The sequence below is a fragment of the Glycine max genome, chromosome 14 (assembly GCF_000004515.6).
Source record: "Glycine max cultivar Williams 82 chromosome 14, Glycine_max_v4.0, whole genome shotgun sequence".
NCBI lineage: Eukaryota > Viridiplantae > Streptophyta > Magnoliopsida > Fabales > Fabaceae > Glycine > Glycine max.
The window spans coordinates 18,747,815-18,772,375 of record NC_038250.2 but is presented as its reverse complement, the minus strand read 5'-3'; the positions used below and the strand labels follow the sequence as shown (position 1 = coordinate 18,772,375).

The 24,561-nt window shown below is 31.2% G+C and overlaps 1 protein-coding gene and 1 long non-coding RNA gene across 2 annotated transcripts; one reads left to right on the top strand and one right to left on the bottom strand.

Annotated features, from left to right (window-relative positions):
* Nucleotides 1-13,557: 13,557 nt before the first annotated feature.
* On the bottom strand, nt 13,558-14,855 carry LOC100787797 (uncharacterized). The gene is made up of 2 exons (XR_137213.4): nt 14,238-14,855; nt 13,558-14,107 (listed from the first exon to the last, which is right to left on the bottom strand). It is a non-coding gene; the product is annotated as an uncharacterized lncRNA (long non-coding RNA).
* A 4,862-nt stretch (nt 14,856-19,717) lies between these two features.
* Nucleotides 19,718-23,839, top strand: LOC100796609 (putative RNA methyltransferase At5g10620). Its single transcript, XM_006596080.4, has 7 exons — nt 19,718-19,882; nt 19,963-19,994; nt 20,534-20,676; nt 20,870-20,936; nt 21,947-22,024; nt 22,868-23,013; nt 23,620-23,839. Exons 1-7 carry the CDS (start codon nt 19,837-19,839, stop codon nt 23,657-23,659), a joined length of 552 nt encoding a protein of 183 aa, XP_006596143.1. The 5' UTR covers nt 19,718-19,836; the 3' UTR covers nt 23,660-23,839.
* The last annotated feature ends 722 nt before the right edge of the window (nt 23,840-24,561 follow it).

Sequence of the window (24,561 nt, the reverse complement as noted above, 5' to 3'; positions counted from 1 at the left end):
ATTACAGTACTTATATAATTTATTTTATTATTTTGGCATTATATATACAACAAGATATTAATAATAATAGATTAAAAGAATTTTTTTCTATTATTTTTTGAAAAAATTTAATCACATTGTTTATTTTAACCATTTCATGTTGGACAAGTAGTCTCAATAACTTAAGACGGGATGAATTAAGTTTCAAAATTTTTTCACTAACAAATTTTAACCCCCTTTTAAATGATATATGATAGGTTCAGAATGCAGAAGAAGAAGTAATCAATTTAATAATATTCTTTTAAATGTGCAAGACATAGTAAACTGCAATAAAATAACTAAGATAAGAGAAGAGAAAAATGCAAATTCAATTTATACTAGTTTGGTCACTTCCCGTGTCTAACCTCATTCCTCAACCAACCCACTTGAGATTTTTCATTATCTCTGTAAATCTTTTACAGACTTTGAACACACTTTGGGATCACTCACCCTTGTGTTCAATATTCTGACAATCCAAGAGACAAACAATGTCTTGATTACAACTGAGTTTATGAGATGAACATAAAGATTTCTCTCCTTTAGAGTAAATGATACAAATTGAAGTTCCTAGAAGAATTCTTAATAGATTTGCAAGTGTTTTGCCCATAGTTATTTAGAGAGCATTTGACAATTAAGTTCTCTTATAATATCTCTCTTGCTTTTCGAAGTCAGACACATGTGTATAGGCCCATTGTGTCTTTTCAAAATGGTTTGAAGAGATATGTCTTTTCAAAAAAAAATTCTGAAATTTTTTCACTAGTAATCGATCATAGGATTCTGGTAATCGATTACACAATTATATTTTGAAGGATCGTGACTTTTTAAAGTGTCTTTTGAAGTATCGTTACTGGTAATCGATTACAAACATTTGATAATCGATTACAAGATTTAAAATTCAAATTCCAAAACCCTTTTGAAAAACTCATTTACAATCTTGTCTCTGGTAATCGATTACAATACCTGGTAATCAATTACGAATGCCTTGAGTTGTTGAAAATAATTACTTGAGGCCAAAACTGATCAACCAGTGAGATTCTTTTAACAAATAAACTCAGACCTTATCTTTTTCCTGATCTTGTTTATTTGACATTGAATCAATCTTGAAGCAATATTTGTTTGCTTAACCTTGAATGTTGTTTGAAGCAATCTTGTTTGATTATACTTTGGTATCATCAAAAACCTGTATTCATACATTCACATTCTCTTCCTTTTGATGATGACAATTATTATCAAGTAAATTCTTTTCGACATCATCAAAACCTTCATGATTCACATTTGATTATTTATAATATTTATCTTATTTAATTTATCACTTTATTTCATGATATTGATTATAATTGATTTCTTAAAAAATGACCATAATTGATTATAGCTTTTTATATTATTTTAAAATTTTATTTTAGGACACTTTAATTGCATAATTAAAGTATGAGTTTACTAAAGTTTGTGTTAAAAAAATTTATATTGGTTGAAAATATTTTGATACAATATGAAATTAAAAGTAGAATGCGTGATAGGAAAAGAAATAAGAATCACGCGTAAAAATATAATTAAAATAATTGGTATACAAATAAAAAATACAAGAGCTTGAAATCAATTAAAAATTATAATTATAATTATTCTAAAATTCACTTTTATGAATAAAAAAAAGAAATTTATATGGACATGTTTCTTTCTGTCACCTTATATTTATCAACTACTTTTTTGAAAAGGTCAATATTAGGTATAAATTTGTTAACTTTTGTTAATGAGAGGATTTAAACTCATGATTTCTTCTCCTTCAACCACTAAATTAATTTTATAACTCCTACTATATTTATTAACTATATTTAGCTTAACAATTCCCAAATTTTAGCTACGTTTTAGTTATTTTATTAAACATGGCCAAAAGCTTATATACTCCTTCCCTCTCGATTATAAGCAAAAAAAAGACATATTTTACACTTATTAAAAACATTTATTAACTTCATTAAACTGTGTTATTTTCAATTAAAAATAAATATTTTTTCTAAATTATTCTTCATTATTGAATCTTGATATTAAACATAAAAAAATGTTTAGACTTTATTAAATGAAGAATATTTTAAAAATAGTTTCGTTAAATAAGACATGGTAAATGATATTTGTTTATATTTAAAGAAAAAATAAAGAATTTGTGTTACTTACATTTAAGATGCGGTATTTCTCGGCTTGAGGTTGCTGTGTCAACCAGATCACTTTATCAAAGAATGTTGCATGTCAATCTTTATTTAAGAAAAATAACCGAAAACTTATAAATTAGAAGTTAGGAACTAAAAACCTTATAAACTAAAGGTTTGTTTGGGATAACGGCAAGTCTTTAATATTTGATTTTTTAAGCAAAACGTATTTTTTTATACTGAAAACAAAATGTATTTAACAAATAAAAAATTGAAATAATTTATGTAATTTTCAAAATACTTTTATATTCATTTTTAAAACAAAAAAAAATGAATTGGTAAATTTGATTTTTAATTTTAAATTAAAAGAGAACGCATTCTCTTGCATTTAACAAGTGTCCTTTGCGTTGCCACCACTACATGTGTACATACGTACATACGTATTTATATCTATGATCAATATTAATATTGTTTTTGAATTATTAAAATTTTAAAAATTGACCAATGATTATTTTTGATTAAGTTTAATGTGGAAATTTACATTTTAAATATATATTTAAAAATAAAATAGACATACGCTAGAAATTGAATTGTTTTATGCAAACTAAAAATCTGAAAATTCAAACAAAACATTTAAAAAATTGAAACAAGTTTAAATTGAAACAATATTTTCAGCCAAATTTCTCCACAACTATTAGTTGAACAACTTTTTTTTTACGGGTAAGAAGCAAAGATAGATATTTATCATCAAAGAGTTGAGCTTACAATAATTTACCTGCCGAGTCAATTGAGTATTTGAGCTACACCCCTTTAGAAGATATTTTTAAAAAATGACTATTAAATATTAATAACTCTCAATCACTCAAAGAGCATTTCAAAGCAATTAAATACGGTGAGGGATTAAGAAGTCTCGTTACGACCGCCACTAACGAATTTAAAAGAAAAAATGAACAAGTTGAATAGGACTTGATAGATTAAGAAGTGTCTCAAAACACTTTGATTATCTTGAGATAGAAAATTACTTGTTGAGATTGTATATTTGTTTGCAAGATGATTGAAAGCTAGTCATTACACAAAATATAAATAAATTTTTTAATTTGTACTAGAGTCAGTAATGGTTTGCTAGGACAAAGAATATTGTTTGTAAAAGCTTGGTGTAGAGCTTGAGCTCTAGAATTAAAATGACAATGATTAATATTTGTAACTTGTTGAAGTCAATGAAACTTGGTAATTTGTCAAGAATTAGATATAATCTCAGTGGTTGAGATGAACCAATATATAACTTCTTGTGTCTTATCTTGCTTGTTTTCATATTTTGTGTTTTAAACTGACAGAAGGTGCTTTTGAAAATCTTTATTCGCTTTATAAAATTAAAGGCCATCGTATGAACTATCTTGCGAAAATCAAATCTTTATTCTTTGACGTTTTTATTATTAGATGATAACATTGTTGATTTAGAAAAATGTTTTAAAATTTCTAAAAAAACATAATTCAATGCCCCTTCTTATGATATTTTCCTTTAGAGTTTGGTATCAGAACTCAGCCTCTAAGGGTTGAGCACCTAACAGTGTATAGAGGAAAAGATTCTGATGACAAATAACAACAACAACGATCAGTTCATTGTTGAGGGAGCATGTCTCATAAGACCACTAGGCTTCACAAGAGAGGACTATCCATGCTGGAAGGACAAAATGGAGATGTACATCAAGTCCACTCTGTACATACTTTGGTTGATTATTACAAATGGAGATATATCCATTCCTAGACCAAAAGCAGAATGGACAAACACAAATCTTGCTATAATTAAGCTTAACAAAAAACCTCATTATACTCTGACATGTGCTCTATCCAGAAATGAGTACAACAAGATTTGTGGACTAAAGATAGCCAAAGAGATTAGGTAGTCGTTGAGCATCAACTATGAAGGAACAAAAGATGTTCAACTTAGAAAAGTTGTCGCTCTGACGAGACACTATGAGAGCTTCTCCATGAGAGACAAAGAATCTATGGATGACATGTTTGGAAGACTTCAAGTACTTCTAAAGAAACTTGAAGCTCTAGGACACACCTTCATCAAAGCTCAGATAAATCTAAAGATCCATGACAATTTTCCCAAGGTATGGGAACCGAAAACAATGGTCATCCAAGAAGCTCAAAATTTGAAAACCTAGCATGGGTTGTGATGTGTAAAATATGTTAGGCTCGAACAAGGGCAAGTGTACCCTATACAATAGTAAAAGTGGACTCGAAAGTTCGAATATCAAACCCAAAGGTCCAATTCTATTCCCAATGAGTTAAGTTTATTAAACTAATAGTAGAGATGATTAAAAAAAATATTTAAATATTTTTGCGGTTTTGGCTTTTATAAGAAAACAATTAAATGAATATAAAGAGAGGTTTTGAGTTATAATAATAGTGACTAAGGGTTATGGCTCACTAGTACCAATTTTCCCTCAATCTTAGTCCTACTGAAATTTTTCCCCCGGTTAATTACCAATTCCCAAAATCAACTAAAGCCTATGATCAAGGTCAGAAGATATTTTTGTCTTAAATCAATATCCCAATGATCATGGATCTATCAAAGGATAAAATCAATTCTAAGGATGATTAATTAAATATTAACTAATCTATCAGAGATTAACTAAATATTTTGGTCATGCAATTTTGTGCAAAACATTGTCTACCTAAATCTACCAATTACATGTAGATAATCACTACTATGCAATCGATTGAGTATTAGAATGATCGGTTCCAAATAAACATTAAAGTAAGGAATATAATTGATTAACATAAAAAAATGAGGAATTCCATTAAGAACAAAGAGAGGAGTATATTTAGACACTTACATCATAATCCCGGACTAGGGGATCTAGTCACTTATGATCAGAGTAAAACTAACAGTCCTATAAAAAGTAAACATAGACATAGCAATTGGCAGATACAATGATCACGATCCGTCCTAGTAGTGTTTTCCACGCTATTCCGCTCTCAAAAGCTCTCAAGGTTCTCTCAAATTCGTAAAAATATAAGAATAAAACTCAAGAATAAATTTTACAAAGACAGAGACCTCTATAGGTAGCTTCCAAAAGATAACAACATAAAAAGGTACACTACGACCGTGGTGGGTTCACCACGGCCATGATCGGAAGTGACGTTGAAGCCTTGGGCCATTATGAATTGACTATGCCTCTCTTGGTTGATGTTAACCCCTTGGCAAGTGTACCAATTCGTCCAAGTAGTATTTTAAAATGATAAGATCGAGTGTCGAGTCCACAGGGACTTTGACTGTACTCAGAGTTTGTATATGTCCAATTTTAAGCAATTAATGAATTGAATTGAATATTTGTAAAGTAATGACGCATAAATGTAAATTCGACGTAAATTAAACTACAGAGCTAGCATGTGCAAGGGTGAGATAACAAACACTCAGAGCAGTGAAGTAATAGTTGATCCAGACTTATGGGCATGTTGGGGGCTCAGCCTACCAGAACTACTTTTGATGCAATGTTATGATTTTTCTCTATTTAATATTATTCCAATTATTACCTACATCTACTAACCTACTCTAGCTATGATTCCTTACATAAGAGAGCCTAATTTACCTAATTTCATTCCTAATCCCTTAAGAGCTACATCAGACAAATTGCATTATAAGTAGATATGCATAATTTAGGCTAAATAATACAATTTTATCCCTATAGAATAGCCCAAGTTCCCTCCTCTTTTTCCTTTAAATGCAGCACGGTCATGTTTTTCGACATCGATGTGCACTAAGAAGGATAGGCGCACTAAGCGCAATGCACACCTATCCAGCTAGCTTAAGTGATCACATGCTAAGCTTCATGGTGTTCGCTTAGCACACTTGCGCGTGACAGCTGACTTCCAAAGTGGATTCCTGTGCAAAGCGATCTTCTTAGGCTGAGTAAACCTGATGCGCTAAGCGAGACAGTCGCATTGAGCATGATACTTTAGTTCTTTAATCCTCTTCCATGCCTCCTGTTGTATCTCTACAAAAAGTATACAACCAAAAACATTATAAATTTACTAACTTTAACATCTAATGGACAAAACTCAGAAGAAGCTAAATTCCTAATATTTTGACACAAAAGAAGTAATTAAAGAGAGGAAAATTAGATAATTGTGATGTAATTTAAATACACAAATTACGTATGTATAACAGTTATTAGTTGACAACGACCCTCATAAATTTATCATGACTCTCATGAATTGACCTCTCTTTGTTGACCATGACCCTCATGATTAAACCATGGTTGTTGTCAGATCTTGACGTTATTTTAAAGGATTGTTATCACTTTATTGTGGTCATGTTGTTCAATGTACCATGGCCATGATCTAGTGCAAAGTCTTTAAATCTTCATAAGTTTATGCAATTTCCAACTCATTCCCTCAATTAAGTGGTTGTGCTTATGCAATTCATAACTAGTTTCCAAATATGAGTTCTGACAAGAAAATGCAAGCAAAATGGCACAAAAACTCATACAAAATACAACTCTGAGAGTGGTTTATCAAGAGGAACTATTAGGAAAACCCATCTTTTTTGTAAATCATGTAAACAAAGGAAACAAATAAAAACTTCTTTTAAATATAAAGATGTTTCCACTACTAGGTCATTACAATTGTTCCACATGGATTTGTTCGGACCAACTCGAATGTTGAGTCTGGGAGGTAAGAAATATGGCTTTGTCATGATTGATGACTATTCAAGCTATACATGGGTTTACTCTCTTGCATTTAAACATGAGTCTTTCAAGGTCTTTGAGATTTTATGTAAATGGGTTCAAAATGAAAAGCATTTTTGTATTTCTTCTATCAAAAGTGACCATGGAACTAAGTTTGTGAATGCTGAGTTCATATCATTGTATGAAAGGAATGGTATTTTTCTTAACTTCTCTTTGTCTAGAACACCTCAACAAAATGTGGTAGTTGAAAAGAAAAATAGAAGTTGGCGAAAACTTACTTCTTAAACACTTTTGGGTAGAAACAGTGAACGTAACTTGCTATGTTCAAAACAAAATATTGATAAGACCATTGATCAAAAAGACTCTTTATGAATTATGCAGAGGAAAAAGACCAATAGTGTGAGTGTTTTATCCTTAACACTAGAGATCAACACATAAAGTTTGATTCAAAGGTGGATAAAGGAATCTTTCTAGGGTATTCTGATACATCTAAAGCTTACAGTTTGTTTAACTCAAGAACTTTTGTCATGGAAGAATCCATCCATGTTAAGTTCAATGATAGTCTAACAATTTATAGGTAGCTATTAGACATTGAGGATGATTTTGCATATATGCATATTGGTTTGTCTATTGCACTCAAGATATATAAGGTCAAGCAGTCTGATGAAATCCCTTCTCAGTTTGGAGAATTATCAAGGCAATAACCTCAGACTAAGGACTGAAAATTTGCTAACTACCACCCTCAAGATCAGATCATTGGAGATCAAATTGAAGGAGTCAGAACCAAATCATCATTCAAAGATCTAGCATCTTGTGTCTGAAACAAAACCTAAAATGATAGATGAAGCACTAACTGATGATGACTAGATCATTTTAATGGAAGAAGAACTCTACCAATTCACCAGAAACGATATCTAGACACTTGTTCCCAAGCCAAAGAACAAAAGCATCATTGGAACAAGATGGGTATTCAAAAATAAGTTGGATGAACAAGGTACGGAGGTAAGAAACAAAGCTAGGTTAATAGCTTGAGGCTATAGCCAGGAAAAAGGTATAGACTTTACAAAAACCTTTACTCATGTTGTTAGACTTGAAGCTATAAGAATCATGCTTGCCTTTGTTGCTCATAAAAATATATAGCTATTTCAAATGGATGTTAAAAGTGTTATTTTAAATAGCTTTTTAGATGAAGCAGTGTACGTAAAACAACCTCCTGGGTACACTTCTTGACCATGTTTACAAACTCAAAAAGGCTTTGTATGGTTTGAAATAGGCGCCACATGCTTGGTATGACAAACTAAGTTCTTTTCTTCTATAAAATGGTTTTATGAGGGGCAAAGTATATACTACTCTTTTAAAAAAAGAAGCTAGCAAATATTTCATTATAGTTAAAATTTATGTTAATGATATCATTTTGGAGCTAATAATGAATCTCTATGTAAGAATTTCTCTTATCTAATAAAGAGTGAGTTTGAAATGAGCATGATGGGAAAACCTAAGTTATTTCTTGGGCTTCAGATCAAGCAAGACAATAAAGGTATATATATTTATCAGTAGAAATAACTAAAAAGCTTCTGAAGAAGTTCAAGATGGAAGGCGACAAACTAATTAAAACACTTATGCATGATTCTAATCCTCTAAGCATAGACGAATCAGGTAAACCAATAGATTAGATGATCTATAGGTATGATTGGCTCACTTCTATATCTGATTGCAAGTAGACCTGATATTATGTACAATGTATGTCTGTGTGCTAGATTTCAGTTTGATCCTCGAGTGTCACATCTCAAAGCTGTTAAGAGGATCTTACCCTATCTAGTAGGTACTACTAACCAAAGTTTTTTCTATAAGAAAAATCAAGATTTCATGTTAATATGATATTGTGATGCAAACTATGCAAGATAGAGATGATAAATCACTTTTTGAGTGATATTTTGTGTAAGTTTTTGTGCCATTTTACATGTATTTTCTTGACAAAACTCATGTTTGGACAACTAGTTTTGTATTGTAGAAGTATAGTTTCTCAATCAAGTGAAAGAGTTGGAAATTGCATGATTTTATGAAGATTTGAAGACTCGATAGTTGATAATATTCGTGGTACATTTACCATGGTCATGGTAAGTAGCATGGGCAACACTGTGAAGACAGATCATGATCATCGTTCCTACCTTATTAATATGTTTATGTCTATTTCATATTAGACTTCTAGTTTTGCTTTGACCATAAGCAGCTAATTCCCCTAGTCCAATGGTTATGATGTAACTGCCTAATTGTACCTTTTTCTTTGTTCTTAATGGAATTCCTTAGTATTTTATATTAATTCATTCACTTCCTTATTCTTATTATTTATTTGGGAATTAATCTATCCTACTTAATCGAATTTAATGTGGTGATCATCTGCGTATGTTGGGCACACCTAGGTAGAGAATGTTTTACACCAAATTGCATGATCAAACCTTTTGGGTAATCTCCGGTAGATTAATTAATCTTTAATTGGTCATCCTTGAATTTTTTTACCCTTTAACTTAAATTGATATATCCATGATCATTGGAATATTGATTTAAGGCAAAGACATCTTCTGACCTTGATCATAAACTTTAGTTGATTTTGAGCATCGGTAATTAAATGTAGGAGGAATTTCATAGGAGCCTAGATTGGGAGAAAATTAGTACTAGTGAATCATAATCTTCGATCGCTTTTAATATCATTCAAATCTCTCTTTTGGGTATTTTACTTGTTTTCTTTTAAAACCAAAACTATAAAATCAATTCCTCTTTTGGTTAATCCAATGTTTAGTTTAATAATTTTGACTAATTGGGAACACAAATTGTCCTTAGGGTTCGATATTCAAACTTTTAGTCCACTATTCTACTCTGTAGGATACACTTGCCCTAGTGCGGGTATTATTTTTAAGCATCAACAGAGTTGAAGGAAAAAGCACAAGTGGTGGATGCCATTATATTGGACCCTATTTGATATCTTGGGCAAGTAAGAAGCAAAACTCCATTGTTCTACCCATGACAAAGGCTGAGTATGTGTCAATTGCAAGTTGTTGTTCACAACTATTATGGGTAAAGTATCAGTTAGAATATTACTTTAGTTTTGAGAATAATAGACCAACATATTATGACAATACTAGTGCAATCAATTTGTCTACCTCATACAACATTCAAAGGCAAAACATATTGAGATAAGATATCATTTCATTCATGATTATGTGCAAAAAGGTGTGCTTGATATAAAGTTTGTATACACAAATCATCAATGGACTGATATCTTTACTAAGCTTTTGTCTGAAGACAAATTTGTTTGTATTAAGGAACACCTAAATATGATTAACTTATCAGAATGATGATGTATGCTACATTGTCTCAGACAATGACATCATCTTGAAATATTTTATTAAGTGCATGTTTGGATCTTCATTCTGCAAAAAAGGCACGCTTTCCAAGAAAGAAAACTGAAGCTATTTTTCTAGTTTTTGCATATTTGGTATGAAATGCTAGACGTAGAGAAAGAAAGTGTGATCCATATTTTTTAAATTTTTTTAAAACACACACAAGCTTATAGTGTAGTATAATTTATCATTTTTTTCCTCTCATTTTTTTTGCTTCACTAGAGCTATAAAGTTTATCCTTCAAGTATTTAAAGCAACTGCATACCCGAGACCTTAGTTAAGCCAGAAAAACTTCATGTTAGTTGATCTACACACTTGGTAGTTTTTGTCTCGATTTTATTCGTACTTTTTCAATAAAATTTCCACTCTATTTTTCGCAAAACAAAAAAAGCCCTAATCTCTAGTACCTCCCATGTGTCATATAACTTTCCTTGTGACTTGTAGTATCTAGCCACCACCCTCGCCATAGTCGGTCTCCCTACCACCCTAAATGTTGATGGTCTCAAGGCCCTCTGTGTTTACTACCACACTATTGTTTTTCTCCATAGGTTCCTCTCTTTTCTCTTTCTCGAGTTGCTTCTTGTTATTATTTGAAAGATTTGTATGACATAATTTTTATTTTACTATTGTCGCAATCTACCCTTCGACAGGAGGGTGATGTGAAAAGTAAAAGTGTGTCTTCTCATGAAGAAAATGCGTGAAGTCGCCACCAATGTTTATTCGAAGAAAACGTTAAAAAAACCAAAAATAGGTTTGTGAATATTGAAAAGAAGGGTTCGGGAGTTGCTTATGCATGGGGAAAGTATTAGCACCCCACGCGCCCGTCACAAAGGACGGCAGCCTTTAATCGAGTGTGCGTAACGTGACTTCAAAAATTATGTATTTTCCCTTTTTATGTTTATTATGTTTTTGGGGTCGACAAGGGTGTTGTCCTTGCTCCTACGTATCCTTAGATGCGATGAGGAATTCAAACCTATGTAGTTCTTTAAGTCTGAAAGTTTGTGTGTTGAGTTGGTTTTATGCTTTTGAAAGATCCATTTTAATTGCGAACAAAAAGTCATTTAAGGCATTGGACCTTGAAACGATGTTTTAAATTTGAAAAGTGGAGAGAATCGTTTAAGGCATTAGACCTTGAAATGATCTTTTGCTTTTGAAAAGAGGAGATCGTTGTTAAGGCATTGGACCTTGAAACGATCTCAAGTGATATTTGATAAAAAGAAATTAGTTATGAGTTGGTTTTATCTTGGTCTTGTTTATTAACCTTCAATCTTTTTAAAGATAACTTTACAACACTTAGTGATCGGTTAAGATTGAACTTTACAAAGAAAAAAAGATTAACGATGATAGATGGAGAAGATGAATGTGCACAAAGCAACAAGGGGGACCCCTAAGGGTACATAGATCACATTCAATCCTCAATAACAAAGCTAACCAACGGTAGCACAAAGAATACCGAACGAGGAACGATCTAGAGATTGATCACAGTCGTGATTTGGCAGCGCCTCAGCTTCATTTCCTCTTCTTTCTTCTTCTTCTTCTTCTTTCTTAATTCTTTCAATTCCCTCAAGTACTGAACCTTGGAACTTCTCCTCATCCTCCCTAGCACACCTATTTATAGGAAAATGGGCACTTGGGGCAATGGCAGCTCGCCCAGGCGAGCTGATGCTTACTCCTAAAGTAACTGGCTCGCCCAAGCGAGCTGGTTCCTTCACCTTGAAGTAATTTGGGGGCCCAGGCGAGCCAGAGGCTAGCCTGGGCGAGCTAGGGTCCAGGAAATTCAATGAAAAGACCCTTTTGCCCCTCTTTTTTGGTATTTTTCACATTCCTGATCGAAACACTGAATGGTTCCTTGCTTTACATTATAACTGGCGTTTAACACCGTAAGTCAACTAGCAAGGATCAAAAGATCAACGAACGATAGTCCCCGAAGGAAATTAGGGTATGACAACTATTATTGCGAGTCCTTATTTAGATAGTATTTCTTAACCACCAACAAAGTGGATTAATGAGTGTGAGATTATTTCATTTTAACCAAAAGTCTCGGATTCGAGTCTTAGTTTTGGTACCTATAATGGTCCTATCCGATTCAAATAGAATTACCACAAGTGAAAGATATATGTGATATAGAAAAGAAAAAAAAAGATAGTTTTTCTAAGTGTTGTTTCCATTTTCCTAATAAAATTCGATGGTATGTTTAATTTAAAGTGCTTTATCATTTCCATGTTTAATTCAAAGTGCTAGAAAAACCAACATCTATTAATTAGGTGAGAGCAACAATGATTGGCCATTTTGAAATGAATTGCATTTATGTAGTATGTCCAACATGTTGGAAAAAGCTTGGTTTGGAAATTGAAATTTTGGATGTAAGTTGTTTTCTCAATAAAAGAGATGTGGAAGCTGCTAGGACCATATATCTTTTAGGGAGGGGGGCTCAGACAGCATGAACTAACCCGTGCAAGTTAGTGCCTATACGAATATGTAAGGCAACAAAAACCTGTCTAGATTCATAAATGAAACGAATACCTAATCTCTTACTCTTTCCCTTATGCATGACTCCACAATGCATAAACTTCAACTTTGATTAGCATCAAGAATATTCAACTTGCAGCCACCATAACAGAACTTATATAAAATGTATAAAAAAACATGTCATTTTATTTTATGATCTCAGATTATTTTTAAAAAATATTTAAAAATAAAAATGTAATTTAAAATAATATTTTAGTTTTTGAGTGACTAATAATTTAAAATATATTAAGTATTTAATGTCACACTAGATTAACCAAATTAGAATGAGAGAAATCTATAGGATGTACGAATATAAGATTGGATAGATGAAGATAACTTAAAGAAATTAATTGGTATTATCTATATCAATAAGATACATCTAAGTTTTGATAGTCTACGAAAAATTCTGACCAACAAAAATATTAAATAAAGTGTCTACATGTAAAGTATTATAGAGTGTGAGTCGTCGATAAGTCAACAATTAAAAACATTATAAACATGTTCTTTTATATATATGAGATGATTTAACTACTAATTTTACCAAACACTTCATATTCAATTAGCTAATTTATTTATCAAGTATTAACTATAAACTCATCCACTATCTGTTATACACTGGTTTTTGTTTTTCCTCAAATAGAGCCTAAAAGTATAATTAAACTTGATTATAATGTCCTTGACACTTAAGTAAGTTGAGTCTCAGATAGTGTTCCCCAGCCCCACCAAAGGTGGAGGTTGGGTTCCATCCCACATTCTTCATCCCTTGCCCAAACCCCCCGTCCCAAAGAAAAAAAATAAAAAATCTTTTTGCCACTGTCATAAATGAAAATGATAGATCAATTACATCAACCAAAAAATGTTAACTTCCAGGAATATGGAAATGGAAAGATTGTATCACTGTCTCACTAACAAGTTAATTACAGTACATTGCACCTTATAACACACTAGTCCATTTGAGACAAAATCTGCAGCTTAAGAGTAACGTGGTCTTTTCAAGCTCCTACTCATATACACTATTAATCATATTATCATACATGAAATACTCATATACACTATTAATCATATTATCATACATGAAATTGTGCAGTGTCAAGATACAAACTTGACAGAACTTTCACTGAAGGCCTGAAGGAATTTTTTCTTATCACATTTTGATTTCATATTCTTTGAAAAACAAACAGGGAACCTCTGGAACCCAATCCTAACCTGAATTTCTCATCAACATAAGTGATTCTGAGTTTAACTTCACTCTGGCCACCATACAGTGCCTACCATGATCCTACCTTCAATTCAGGCGCTTCAAATATAACTTGAATCCATTCACTATCCAGAGCCTTGAGTTTTCCTGTCTCACATTAGCATGCATCAAATCAGAAAGAAGTTTAACAATAAACGAAAACTTGGATTTGGATCACATATTCACAGACTAGAATATTGATGAATTTTTTTATCAAACAATGAAATGAAGGGTTTACCTTAGAGAGAATGGAAGCAACAAGATCGACATTCATCAGGACCGGTTCGCACGTTGGGGCTGGAAACGGAAACGGAAACGGAAGCAGCGACTCATAAGGCGTTATAACGGCGATTGAGGGGAGGGAAACGGAGCGTAACGGTAACAGAGTTGGGCGTTGGAGGGTTGAGTTTGAACGGAGAAGAGGGAAGGAAGAGAGACGCAGCCATGGCGATTCCACTTAGCCGTAACGCGACAGTGACGCAAAATAAAGCTGAAGCCTCACACGTGCCACGTGTGATGAAAATCGAGTTGGGGTCTTACATGAGTAGAATTATTGGGTTTTGTGATGCCACGTAGGCAACCCTTCCTCGCCTTATCTTGGAGGCTTTTTTTTTTTTTTTTTTTTCTTTTTCCAGGATCATAGATGACATGTTGTCACGCTAAATATATCTTTCTCATTCAGTATAATTGATTAAATAAAAATATATAAGATGTTCTATATTTTTTTAATTTTATTTTTAATGTCTATAAATAAAAAAATATTTCTCACACATGTAAAGATAATGAGAGGACATTTGTTTCATGCGCTATTACTATTGCATTTGTTTTGGAATGCAATGAGAAGTATAGAACCGGCCGGATCTAACATGGGTTATGTAAAATTATAAATAATGGGATATTAAAGTATTAATAAATATAAATATCTCCTGAAATTGTACGGGTGATATATTTTTTTTAATGTAAATCGAGTTTAAAAATATAGATTAAAATAAAAAATAAATAAATATGTTTAAAATTATGGATAAATGTGTGTGATTGTTTTTGAATAAATGAAAGTCTAAATAGTTTAGGTGTAAGAAGAAAGAAAATGAGTAAATTTCAAAAAGTTTGAAAACAAAATAGCTTGAAAGTGCAAGCAATTGAGATTTGAAATGAAAAGGAAGATTTAATAGGAATCATTTACTTTAATTCAATATAATTAAAAAGTTTGAATTTTAAGGAGTAATTTTTTTACTTAAAAATTAAAAGTAAATAAAAATTAAAATTTTTAAAAATATATAAAAATTACTAAAGAAATGTTATCACACTTTAAAGTAAAGACTCAGATTTATTGTACTAGTGGATAAAAGGGTATGTAAGTTGGATAAATGTGCTTAAAAAAATCTATTGGTTTTCTAATTACGATGGTTACAAAATATAAACTAACTTTTTAGATCAAATCTTGTCATTGTACATACTTTTCAAGTTTATTGACATCTATCATGTATTATTTTATTTTATTTTCTCTGTGCTTTTCCTCTCAGCGATTTCATATGGCTAAAATAAAATTGTGTTCTTTTATTTTGTCTAATTTGTAATTTTGGTTTGTTATTTTAAAATAGAAGTATTTAATTTTTTAATTTTTGAAAATTCATAATTTTATCTAATCTTTAATTTTGACTACAATTATTTTATTATTTTTTATAATTTAATTAATTAAATTATTTCTTGATAATAATGAATATATTAAAACTAAGGTACAATCAATCAAAATAGAAGAAATGAAAATATGCAAAATTAAAATTTGGACAATTTTTTTTAAAAAAACTAAAGAATTAAATGTATGTATGTATTTTAAATTGTGACAATCAAAATTATAGAATTAACTAATTCGCCTTTCCATAAATGCCACTATAGCTTTTGTCAACACTTAACATTGTAAAGTTAAGAAGGACAATAAGCAACTGATAAGATTAAGCCAACCATACAAGTATGGTTTATAAATAAATTTGCAAGTGGACAAAATCACATGGTGCCGGGTGGCGGACAATTTTGAAACTTTTGAATTACTAAACGGATAAGATTTGATCTAAAGTTCATTATATATTATCTAAATTTAGATAAACACTATGTATATGATTTTATTAGTCATGTAATCGTGTTTCTAGTGTACTTAGTCATGATTCCGAATTAAATAAAGTTAACATGCATCACTCGGGCTCCTAAACTACAAGCAAGATCCCACCTTGTAGTCCAGTTGTCTAAGTTAAGACAAAAATGTTTTTTAAATGCAAGAATAATTTATATCTTCCAAGTAAAAGAAACTTAAGAGTGTGTTTGGAAGAAAGAATTTAAAATTTTAAGAATTTTAAATATTTTAATTGAATTTTTTTTTTAAAAAAGTTTGTGTTTTGATAAAAAAAATTAAAATTGTGAGAATGAAAGAAAATAAATGCAAAAAGAAGAGAATATATAGTTAGTGTGCTTCCAAAGACAAGAATATTGATGCGGTATGGGAAGTCGCAGAAATATCGAGACACGACGAGACGTACACTATCATACCCAACCATAATATTTAGTTAACGATGCAATACATGACTCAGACCCTCCACCACGTGATAGGTAGTGACGGCTGCTCCCTGACTGGCGGGTGTAGTTTTACGTGTCCTCTACGCCCGTACCCGATTGAAGTTTCACAAGCTTAGATGGTATTTCTTGAAGAAGAGGATCATCAGTATAATGGAAGAATCGTGAGTTCAATAATGAGATTTCAAGAACTTTCAGGTAGAAGAAAAGATGAAGGTTATAAAGAAAATACGCAAACATTTTGAAAGGTTTTTCTATCCAGAAGAAAATTTCAATTTTTCACATTTTAGAAGGAAATTAAAATTCCACGTTTTTAGTTCTTTAAAATTTTATTTTAAAATTCCAAAAATTTAAATTTTTCATAAAAAACATCTAAATAATGAATTTTAGATTAAAAAAATTTAAATTCTCTGATAAATTACTTTTTTCATTTAAAATTTTCTATCCAAACGCACTCTAATTTCTTGAATAAGTTTTTTTTTCATTGTAGAAAGGAAAGCCTTAATTTGTTTGTCCACCAATTTTAATCAACTTGAAAAAGGAGTTATGATATATTAGTGCAAGTAATATTAAGAGATAATGCTCATTATCTGTAGCAAGACTGCAAGAGCCTTTCATAATTTATAATGTGTCTTTGATTTTTGTTTTTTTAATTTAATTTTAAATCTAAGAGGAATGCATCACGCCTCATTCTTTCTGGACTCAAATAACACTCATGAGAGCAACTAATTTCAAATATTAGGGGATTCTTTTGCGTTATTGAGAGTGAGGGAAAATATAAATGTTTAAATAAGTTTTAGGTCGTTAGGGTGTTTTAATTTTAGTCATTTAATTATGATTTGTTTAGTTTTAATTCTTTTAAAAAAATCTTTGTTGTCTAATGGCAATGCTAACATTAATGTTAGCAACTCATTAACTTATCATATCATTAAGAGATCTAATAAGATAATCACATATAATTTTTTTTTGGTAAACTGTATTTTTAATACGTTCATCAATTCGTTCAACGTTATCAACTATTTTGAACAGATGAAAATTTAAAAATGCAGTTTATAAAAAGATACATGTGCATGTCTTGTTAGACTCCTTAATGACTTAACAAGTCATGGAGTGACAATGGTGTCGTTACATCGTCATTTAACATTATTACTTAACAATAGAGATTAAAATAAATAAAAAAATCTTTAAGGGGTTAAAATTGAAATAAAAAAACCTGAAAGTTTCTAATTGAATATGAAGGAAGAGTTATTCTAAATTCTCAATATCTTTCTTTGATTGTTAGGATAAGAAAAATTGAAATAAAATTTTTTAAAATGATAAAATAAAAATTCCTATTTTAGAGGGAAAAAACTTATTTAAGCCAAAAATAAATATGTTCATGCCATGGAGAGGATCTAATTCATATACCTATTAGAATAACCATCTTTAACATTATCATAGAGGCCCAAAAAAAGGTATTTTCTTACTTGGGGATTGTATGTTTTAGCCGGTGCAATTACTTAATGCATCCTATTTTTTGCTTGGTGTACTCCCAAATTTCTAATATTCTCTTTTTATCCTTCCTCTTCCTAGCAACCACCATTGCCACACTCAAACGCCTTCATGCCACCATCCTCTTCGTCCTCCTCCTCATCACTCTTTGGCTTCTCGTTCTCCTTCGCATCCATCATGTCCAAGTACTTCAACAACTAATCAACCTGAAAACCCTAGATCGATAATCCTTCACACACGTCATGGGGCACTCGTATAGATCCAGCGTTGTCTAGGTAATGCAGCTTCTAGAATCGCTCTAGAAGGCTCGGTGGAGGTAACTGCCCCTAGACGCACTTAATAAGGTTGTCTAGGATTACCATCCGCGCGACCGCATGGGCCTTCTCGTCGTTCAACGTCGTTTCCATAGCCCCTCTCCCAAATCTTGTCCATCAAATACAATTGGATTGAATTGAAAACTGGTGCAAAGTGCAAACACACACCCAACGTGCTTTTGTCTCAAAATTGAATTGAAAACAAAAACACTACAGTGGGCAATCCATAATACATCTGTATTACAAATTACCATTTTTTCCTGAGTGCTCTTCATTTAATGATGGCCACTTTTTGATTCTTCGTCGCGTCTCTTTACCATGCCTTTTCTTTTGTCACTGGCTAGTGGCTACATTGTCTTTGGTGGCAGTGAGGTGGAGAAAAACTACTACTTAGGACATAATAGTCCATTTTGATTCATTATTTTAACCTGCTCTTTAAGTAACTAAGCTAATAAGTTAAATATATTAACAAATAATTAATGTTAATATATATACCATTAAAATTTTTAATTTATATTTAATACACATATAAGTTTACATAATTAATTTTGTAACAATTAATTTTGATATAATAATAATCTTTTTACATATATAAATTTTTATTAAATCTATATGTAAACTTATATTTAAAATTTATATATGTAAAAAAATATTATTAGATGAAATTAATTGTTATACAATTTATTATGTTAAGTTATATGTGTATTAAATATGCATTAGAAATTTTAGTGTCATATATATCGATGTTAATCTATTAGCTTAGTTGGTTAGAATTTTATGCTAATAATGCAAAAGTCATAGAATTTTATGCTAATAATTCAAGACCTACATGAGCCATTAATTTTAAATTATTTCGGATTGTTAATATGTATGACCAATACGGATCATAGATTGATCTTACGGAAAGAAGAAGTAAAAATGATAAAGTTAAACTTTTTAAAGATATGTTAGGTGTATAAGAATTTGATGGGTGTAAAAAGAATAACTCCAATAAAAAATAGACTTGACCCAAAATAAAAATCTTAAATGAAAGAATAAAATTACCATTGGGAATGTGATATAGTTTTTATTTATTTATTTAGTCCTATGTGTTAAGAAAATTTTGCTTAAAATCTACCTTGTGTTATAAATGTGAATCTTTATATTAAATGAAAATATTATCAAGAACTATTTTTGTAAAAAAGAAAACGTTTTCAAGAGCTGTTTTCTATAATTTTAATTATAGAAATAATATTTATCTTGTCCTAGCTAAATTATTAATTTTATTTTACTGCCCTTAAAAAATATTAATTTTATTTATTATAAATTTAAATATACTATTTAATAAATTCCCCCCTACGTTTTTTGTGATCCTTGCCTTGCCCGGTTAATTCTCACTCTGTAGCTATCTCCTTCCTTCATCCATTTCCTGAACGAAACCAACTTCACTTTCCTTCCGCCATTTGCATTTCTCACTTTCTCTTCTGAATGGGCACTGCACTGCACCTCTGCGTTAGTTTCAATCCTGCTCAAGGTTTTTACTCACCCACACGCTTTTCTCTCTGCAACGCATTCTCTTCACATTCTTTAAAACTTACGCCCAAAATTTTTCAGGTAGAAAATGCAAGTACGAAGCCCAATCAGTGGTACAAACTCTCTCCCTCACAGTTCGAACTTCAATTCCCCCAACCTAACTCTTTCACTTTCAACACGACCATCAATTAATAAAAATTACCAAACAATTTTGCTCCGTTGAAAAAGAAAATTAAAAAACAAATGTGAAACTGTTAGGGTTTACATCGTTTATTATATTAGTATGTGACAAGTGACAACAAGGTTTTGATCGCGTGTATTATTGAGTTTAATTTCTATCCACTGTCGGTGTAGAAAATTTTGCAGTCAACTAATATCTAAGCTTGTGTATCAACTGGCGCAGGTTGTTCTAGCTTAAGTAGTGGTCTTGATTTTGAGTCCTAAATATGTAGTTGTATTACAAAAAATAAGAAAAAGAAATCATGTATTTTTTATGACTAAAGTAGTTGTTGTAAAACTCAACAAAGTTGTAAAACTAAAAAAAGTTACTGAATGTGACAATTTGTGACTGGATGACAACGGAAAAAACGTAAAAATGTTAGTGCATAGAATATTTACTCTACTATTTATTTTGAGTTTGTGAATTGTGTAGAGAGCACTTCCTATACGTATATTATCAGTGGGGAAGAAGCGATCACGTGGACTGCAACTCATGGTTGATGAGTATGTGGATAAGCTCAGGTACTATTGCAGTGTTGAGGATGTTCAAATACGGCCAAATCCTCAAAATGCACGGTGAGTTCTGTTCACTGTGTTACTTTTGTTTGAGCACAGTTGCATTTTGTCATGCTTTGAATGACAAATGTGAGTTTCAAATTAGTATTTTTTGTGTGTGTAAGATGTTATCTGCCAGTTTTAGTTACAAATAGTTGTACAGAAGAATTTTTGTTGTCTAATAGTAAGGGTGGATCATTTGTTTGCCTTGTAGTGACCAAAGGGCTCAGGTTGATGCCGAAGATGAGGCAGTGATGAACCTTATAAGGTCTGATGATTGGGTATAGTCTCCAACATGCATGAATTTGAATTACAGTAGTAAATGATTTTTTTCCCTTATTTTTACTTGTGTGTTATGTTTTGTGGTGGAGATGAGAAATATAGTGGAATAAAGGAATTTCCATCATATTCAGAACAAATTTTGCTTGGCCTTTGAAAATTCGATGTTATGTGGTTTTGGTACCGGTGAAGTTTTATTTGTTTTTAGTCCTTAAAAATTACTAAAAAAACCATGTGTTTTTAGTCCTGGGTGAGGGACTGGGACTTAAACCATATTGGTTTTTAAGGGACTTAAGCACATGTTTTTTTGTAATTTTTAAGGACTTAACAAATAAAATTTGTATATCAGTGAAAACCAAAAAACATCATAATCTTGGGGACAAAAAATATAGGTAAGCGAAGTTATAAAGATGCTTCCATTCGTTCTGCAGTTTCTCTGAATTGTTTTGAATTTTCTCCTTCTTACCCCACTTTTGTGATGGCACACAGATCTATATTTGAAGCCTCGTTGTATCCTTGTATCCTTGCCTGAATTGTGTAGTGTAAGTTATTATTATGTTTATATACTCCTTTAGCTCTGTGTCTTGTGGTGATGGAACAGTGGAGTCCAATTAAGCCTAAGTATAAGTTAGTGTTAATTCTGTATTATGTTTTGATTGTAATGGTCTTTATACACTTATCCATGGTATTGGAACTAAAACCAACCCATAGACTGCTACACCCACTTTGAACTCAACCCATAAAATCACACTACCCATGAAGATCTGTCATACGTTTTAATTACCATGATTGATGATTGACACAGCTCCAGTTTCTGCTAACACTGTAACAGTGTCTACTTTAAGTCCTTGCTTGAAAATTGAAAGTCAAAACCTACTTGCAAGTTGCAACTCATATTTCTCAAGATAGTATGGCATATACAGATTTATAGATCTTTATTTTATCAGCTAGAATTTGCCTTTTCTTCCCATCTAATTAGGTTTTCTGTAATGTAATGTACCTGCACTTATAGGTTGTGATGTTGGATGAACGTGGGCAAGACATTGGATCTGAGCAAATGGCAGAGTTGGTGGGTGATGCAGGAAATACTGTAAGAACATTTTGTAAATGATCACTTCCATACATGCAAGTTCTTTAAGTATGGGCATAATATAAGTATTGAGTATTGCCTGTTGGCACTATGATGAAAGAAAACATCATAAGTTGTCGATCATGTAACAGGCCTTTGATATCATGTCTACATTGAGATTGAATAATCAATTCTGTTCACTTTATGTGGTAGTAAAATAATATCATTCATATTTCTCACTCTTTCGGTGCTTATATCAATCATTTTTTTGTATAGAATCTTTCACGTACTTTGTTTATAGTGAATTGACTTAGTTATCACTAATCCATTTTTAGCCACCAGAATTATCAAATCTACTTTTAGTTTTGCAAACTTGCAACTCACCGCAGTTTTATAATTGACCTTTGTCTTGTTACTTGTAAAAATTGAACTATCTCTGACTCAGGCTAAAATAGGTTCTCAGTTTTGAACTCCTGAAGTGTGATTTCTTTTCCTGTGATGTAAGTTTGTATTTTAATCATATTTAGTGTTAGATGCATCTCAAAATACAGCATCACCAATTTTAGTGTTTCTATTTATCTAAGGAATGGATCTTTGTCACCTCTGACTCTGAGACTTTGCTTTGCAGTTTATAAATGTTGACAGATTCACCTGTGTGCTAAGATAAATTTTACATGTTTATTGCATTGTTGAATTTCTGTTTTCAAGCCGAAGTTGTTTTCTATTTTTGTGTGGATAGTGTCAATGTCCATTCCCTTGTGATTTCCATTTATAGCTCTTTTCTTCTTTTTAACATGAAAATACCTTTGAGTAAAATTTATTGTTAAATAAAAATAAATTTCATTGATTTCTGCTTTCTCACAGGGTGCTTCACGATTATCCTTTTGTATTGGTGGGCCATATGGACATGGAAGAAAAATGAGGGAACGGGCTAACTTATCAATCAAGTTATCCTCGCTGGTCTTAAATCATCAAATAGCATTACTTGTGCTCGTGGAACAGCTTTACAGGTAGCAATAATTTAATCTCTTGATTTTGTGTTTGTTTTTTTTTTTGTCTAAAAATGTAGCTCTATGAATCAGGATAATGTAGTAAGACTTCGACTTGTACCATACATTGGTTGCTTATTGTTGGCTTGCTTGCTTTTTTGAGTAAATGAAGACTTTTGGGGAACAAGGAAAAGCCAAAACTTCATAGAGCCACCTTTGGGCTTTTGCATAGGATAAACGAATTCAAATGGGCCCTATCCCACTCACAAATTATAGGTTGTTGTTTCCTGCACCCTTTTCGCCTTTTCAGATAGGCTAATTCAAAATGTAAAATTACATTCCTGATTGGTTGCACCTCTTACATTTCGGATTGCCCAATCTGGAAGGTAAAAAAAAATCTGAAAAGGTGCGGGAAGCAATTTTTGGGGGTGCAGGAAGACAGCCCAATGTATAACTTTTCTTTTCACTTGTATGGATGGTAAAATCCCAATTAAATTGATTCCATTTAATGACTCACAAAATAAGGTATGGTCTTCATAATTATCTAATAGAATTGCCATTTGATCATGTATGTTCATGAGACTATTAGTTGTAAGTGGCTAACAAATTTCAATCTCTGATTTGTAGGTCGTGGACAATTTTAAAAGGACAAAAGTATCATCATTAGATATCCTTTCTTATTTTGCTTATCTATATGTCTTTTATGATCAATCGAGCTTTCCCCGGAACTTTTATCTCTTGTCTTCTATTTAACATTATTTCCTTCTTTTGAATTTTGGAGTAGTCTTGTTATGTATAGGTGAATTTGATTATTTGAGTGTATATATGAAGTGACGTGAATAGTCTTGAGGTGGTTGTTTTTCTTGTTTAAATTTCTTGATTTTGCACTACAAATTTTGTGTTTGGAGCTAGCACTGAATTTATTTGAACATTATTACATTGTTGTTTAAATTTGCTATGGAATTTCTAAATAGGATATGACATTACTTTTTTGCAAATCACCATACCCTATTTGATTTGAAAAAACTTTTAGAGCAAATTTAAACACCAATGCAATGTCGAAATAAATTATGAGATAGCTAAACTTTTTTTCTTGTCTAAAAATATAAACTCAACAAGTCATTTTAGTTAGTTTTTAACTTTTTTTTACTGGCTGAAAAGTCTGTTTGATGATTCAATAAACATTTTTTTTTTTAGTTTTTAACGTTTTTTTGAAACGCTACTTAAATTAGTGATTTTTAAAATGCTAATTTTTAGTTTTTTATATTTTATTCTTAAAATATTTATTCAATTTTTTTATTATTCTTTTTAAATATATTATTTTATATTTTTTAGCTATTTAAGAGTTAGTTCTATCGAACATGTATGATTTAATAATTTAGCATAAAAGCTTTTTAACTACCTGTTAACTTCTTAACTTCTAGTTAGATTTTCAACTAGTTTTATTAAATATAATCTTTAACTAAAGTCAACCCCTCTAAAAAAACTAAAGTCAACTCACCTTAATGATGATATTAATTAATCGATTAATTTTAGTTTAAAAAGTATTTCATTTTTAACTTGAGAGTT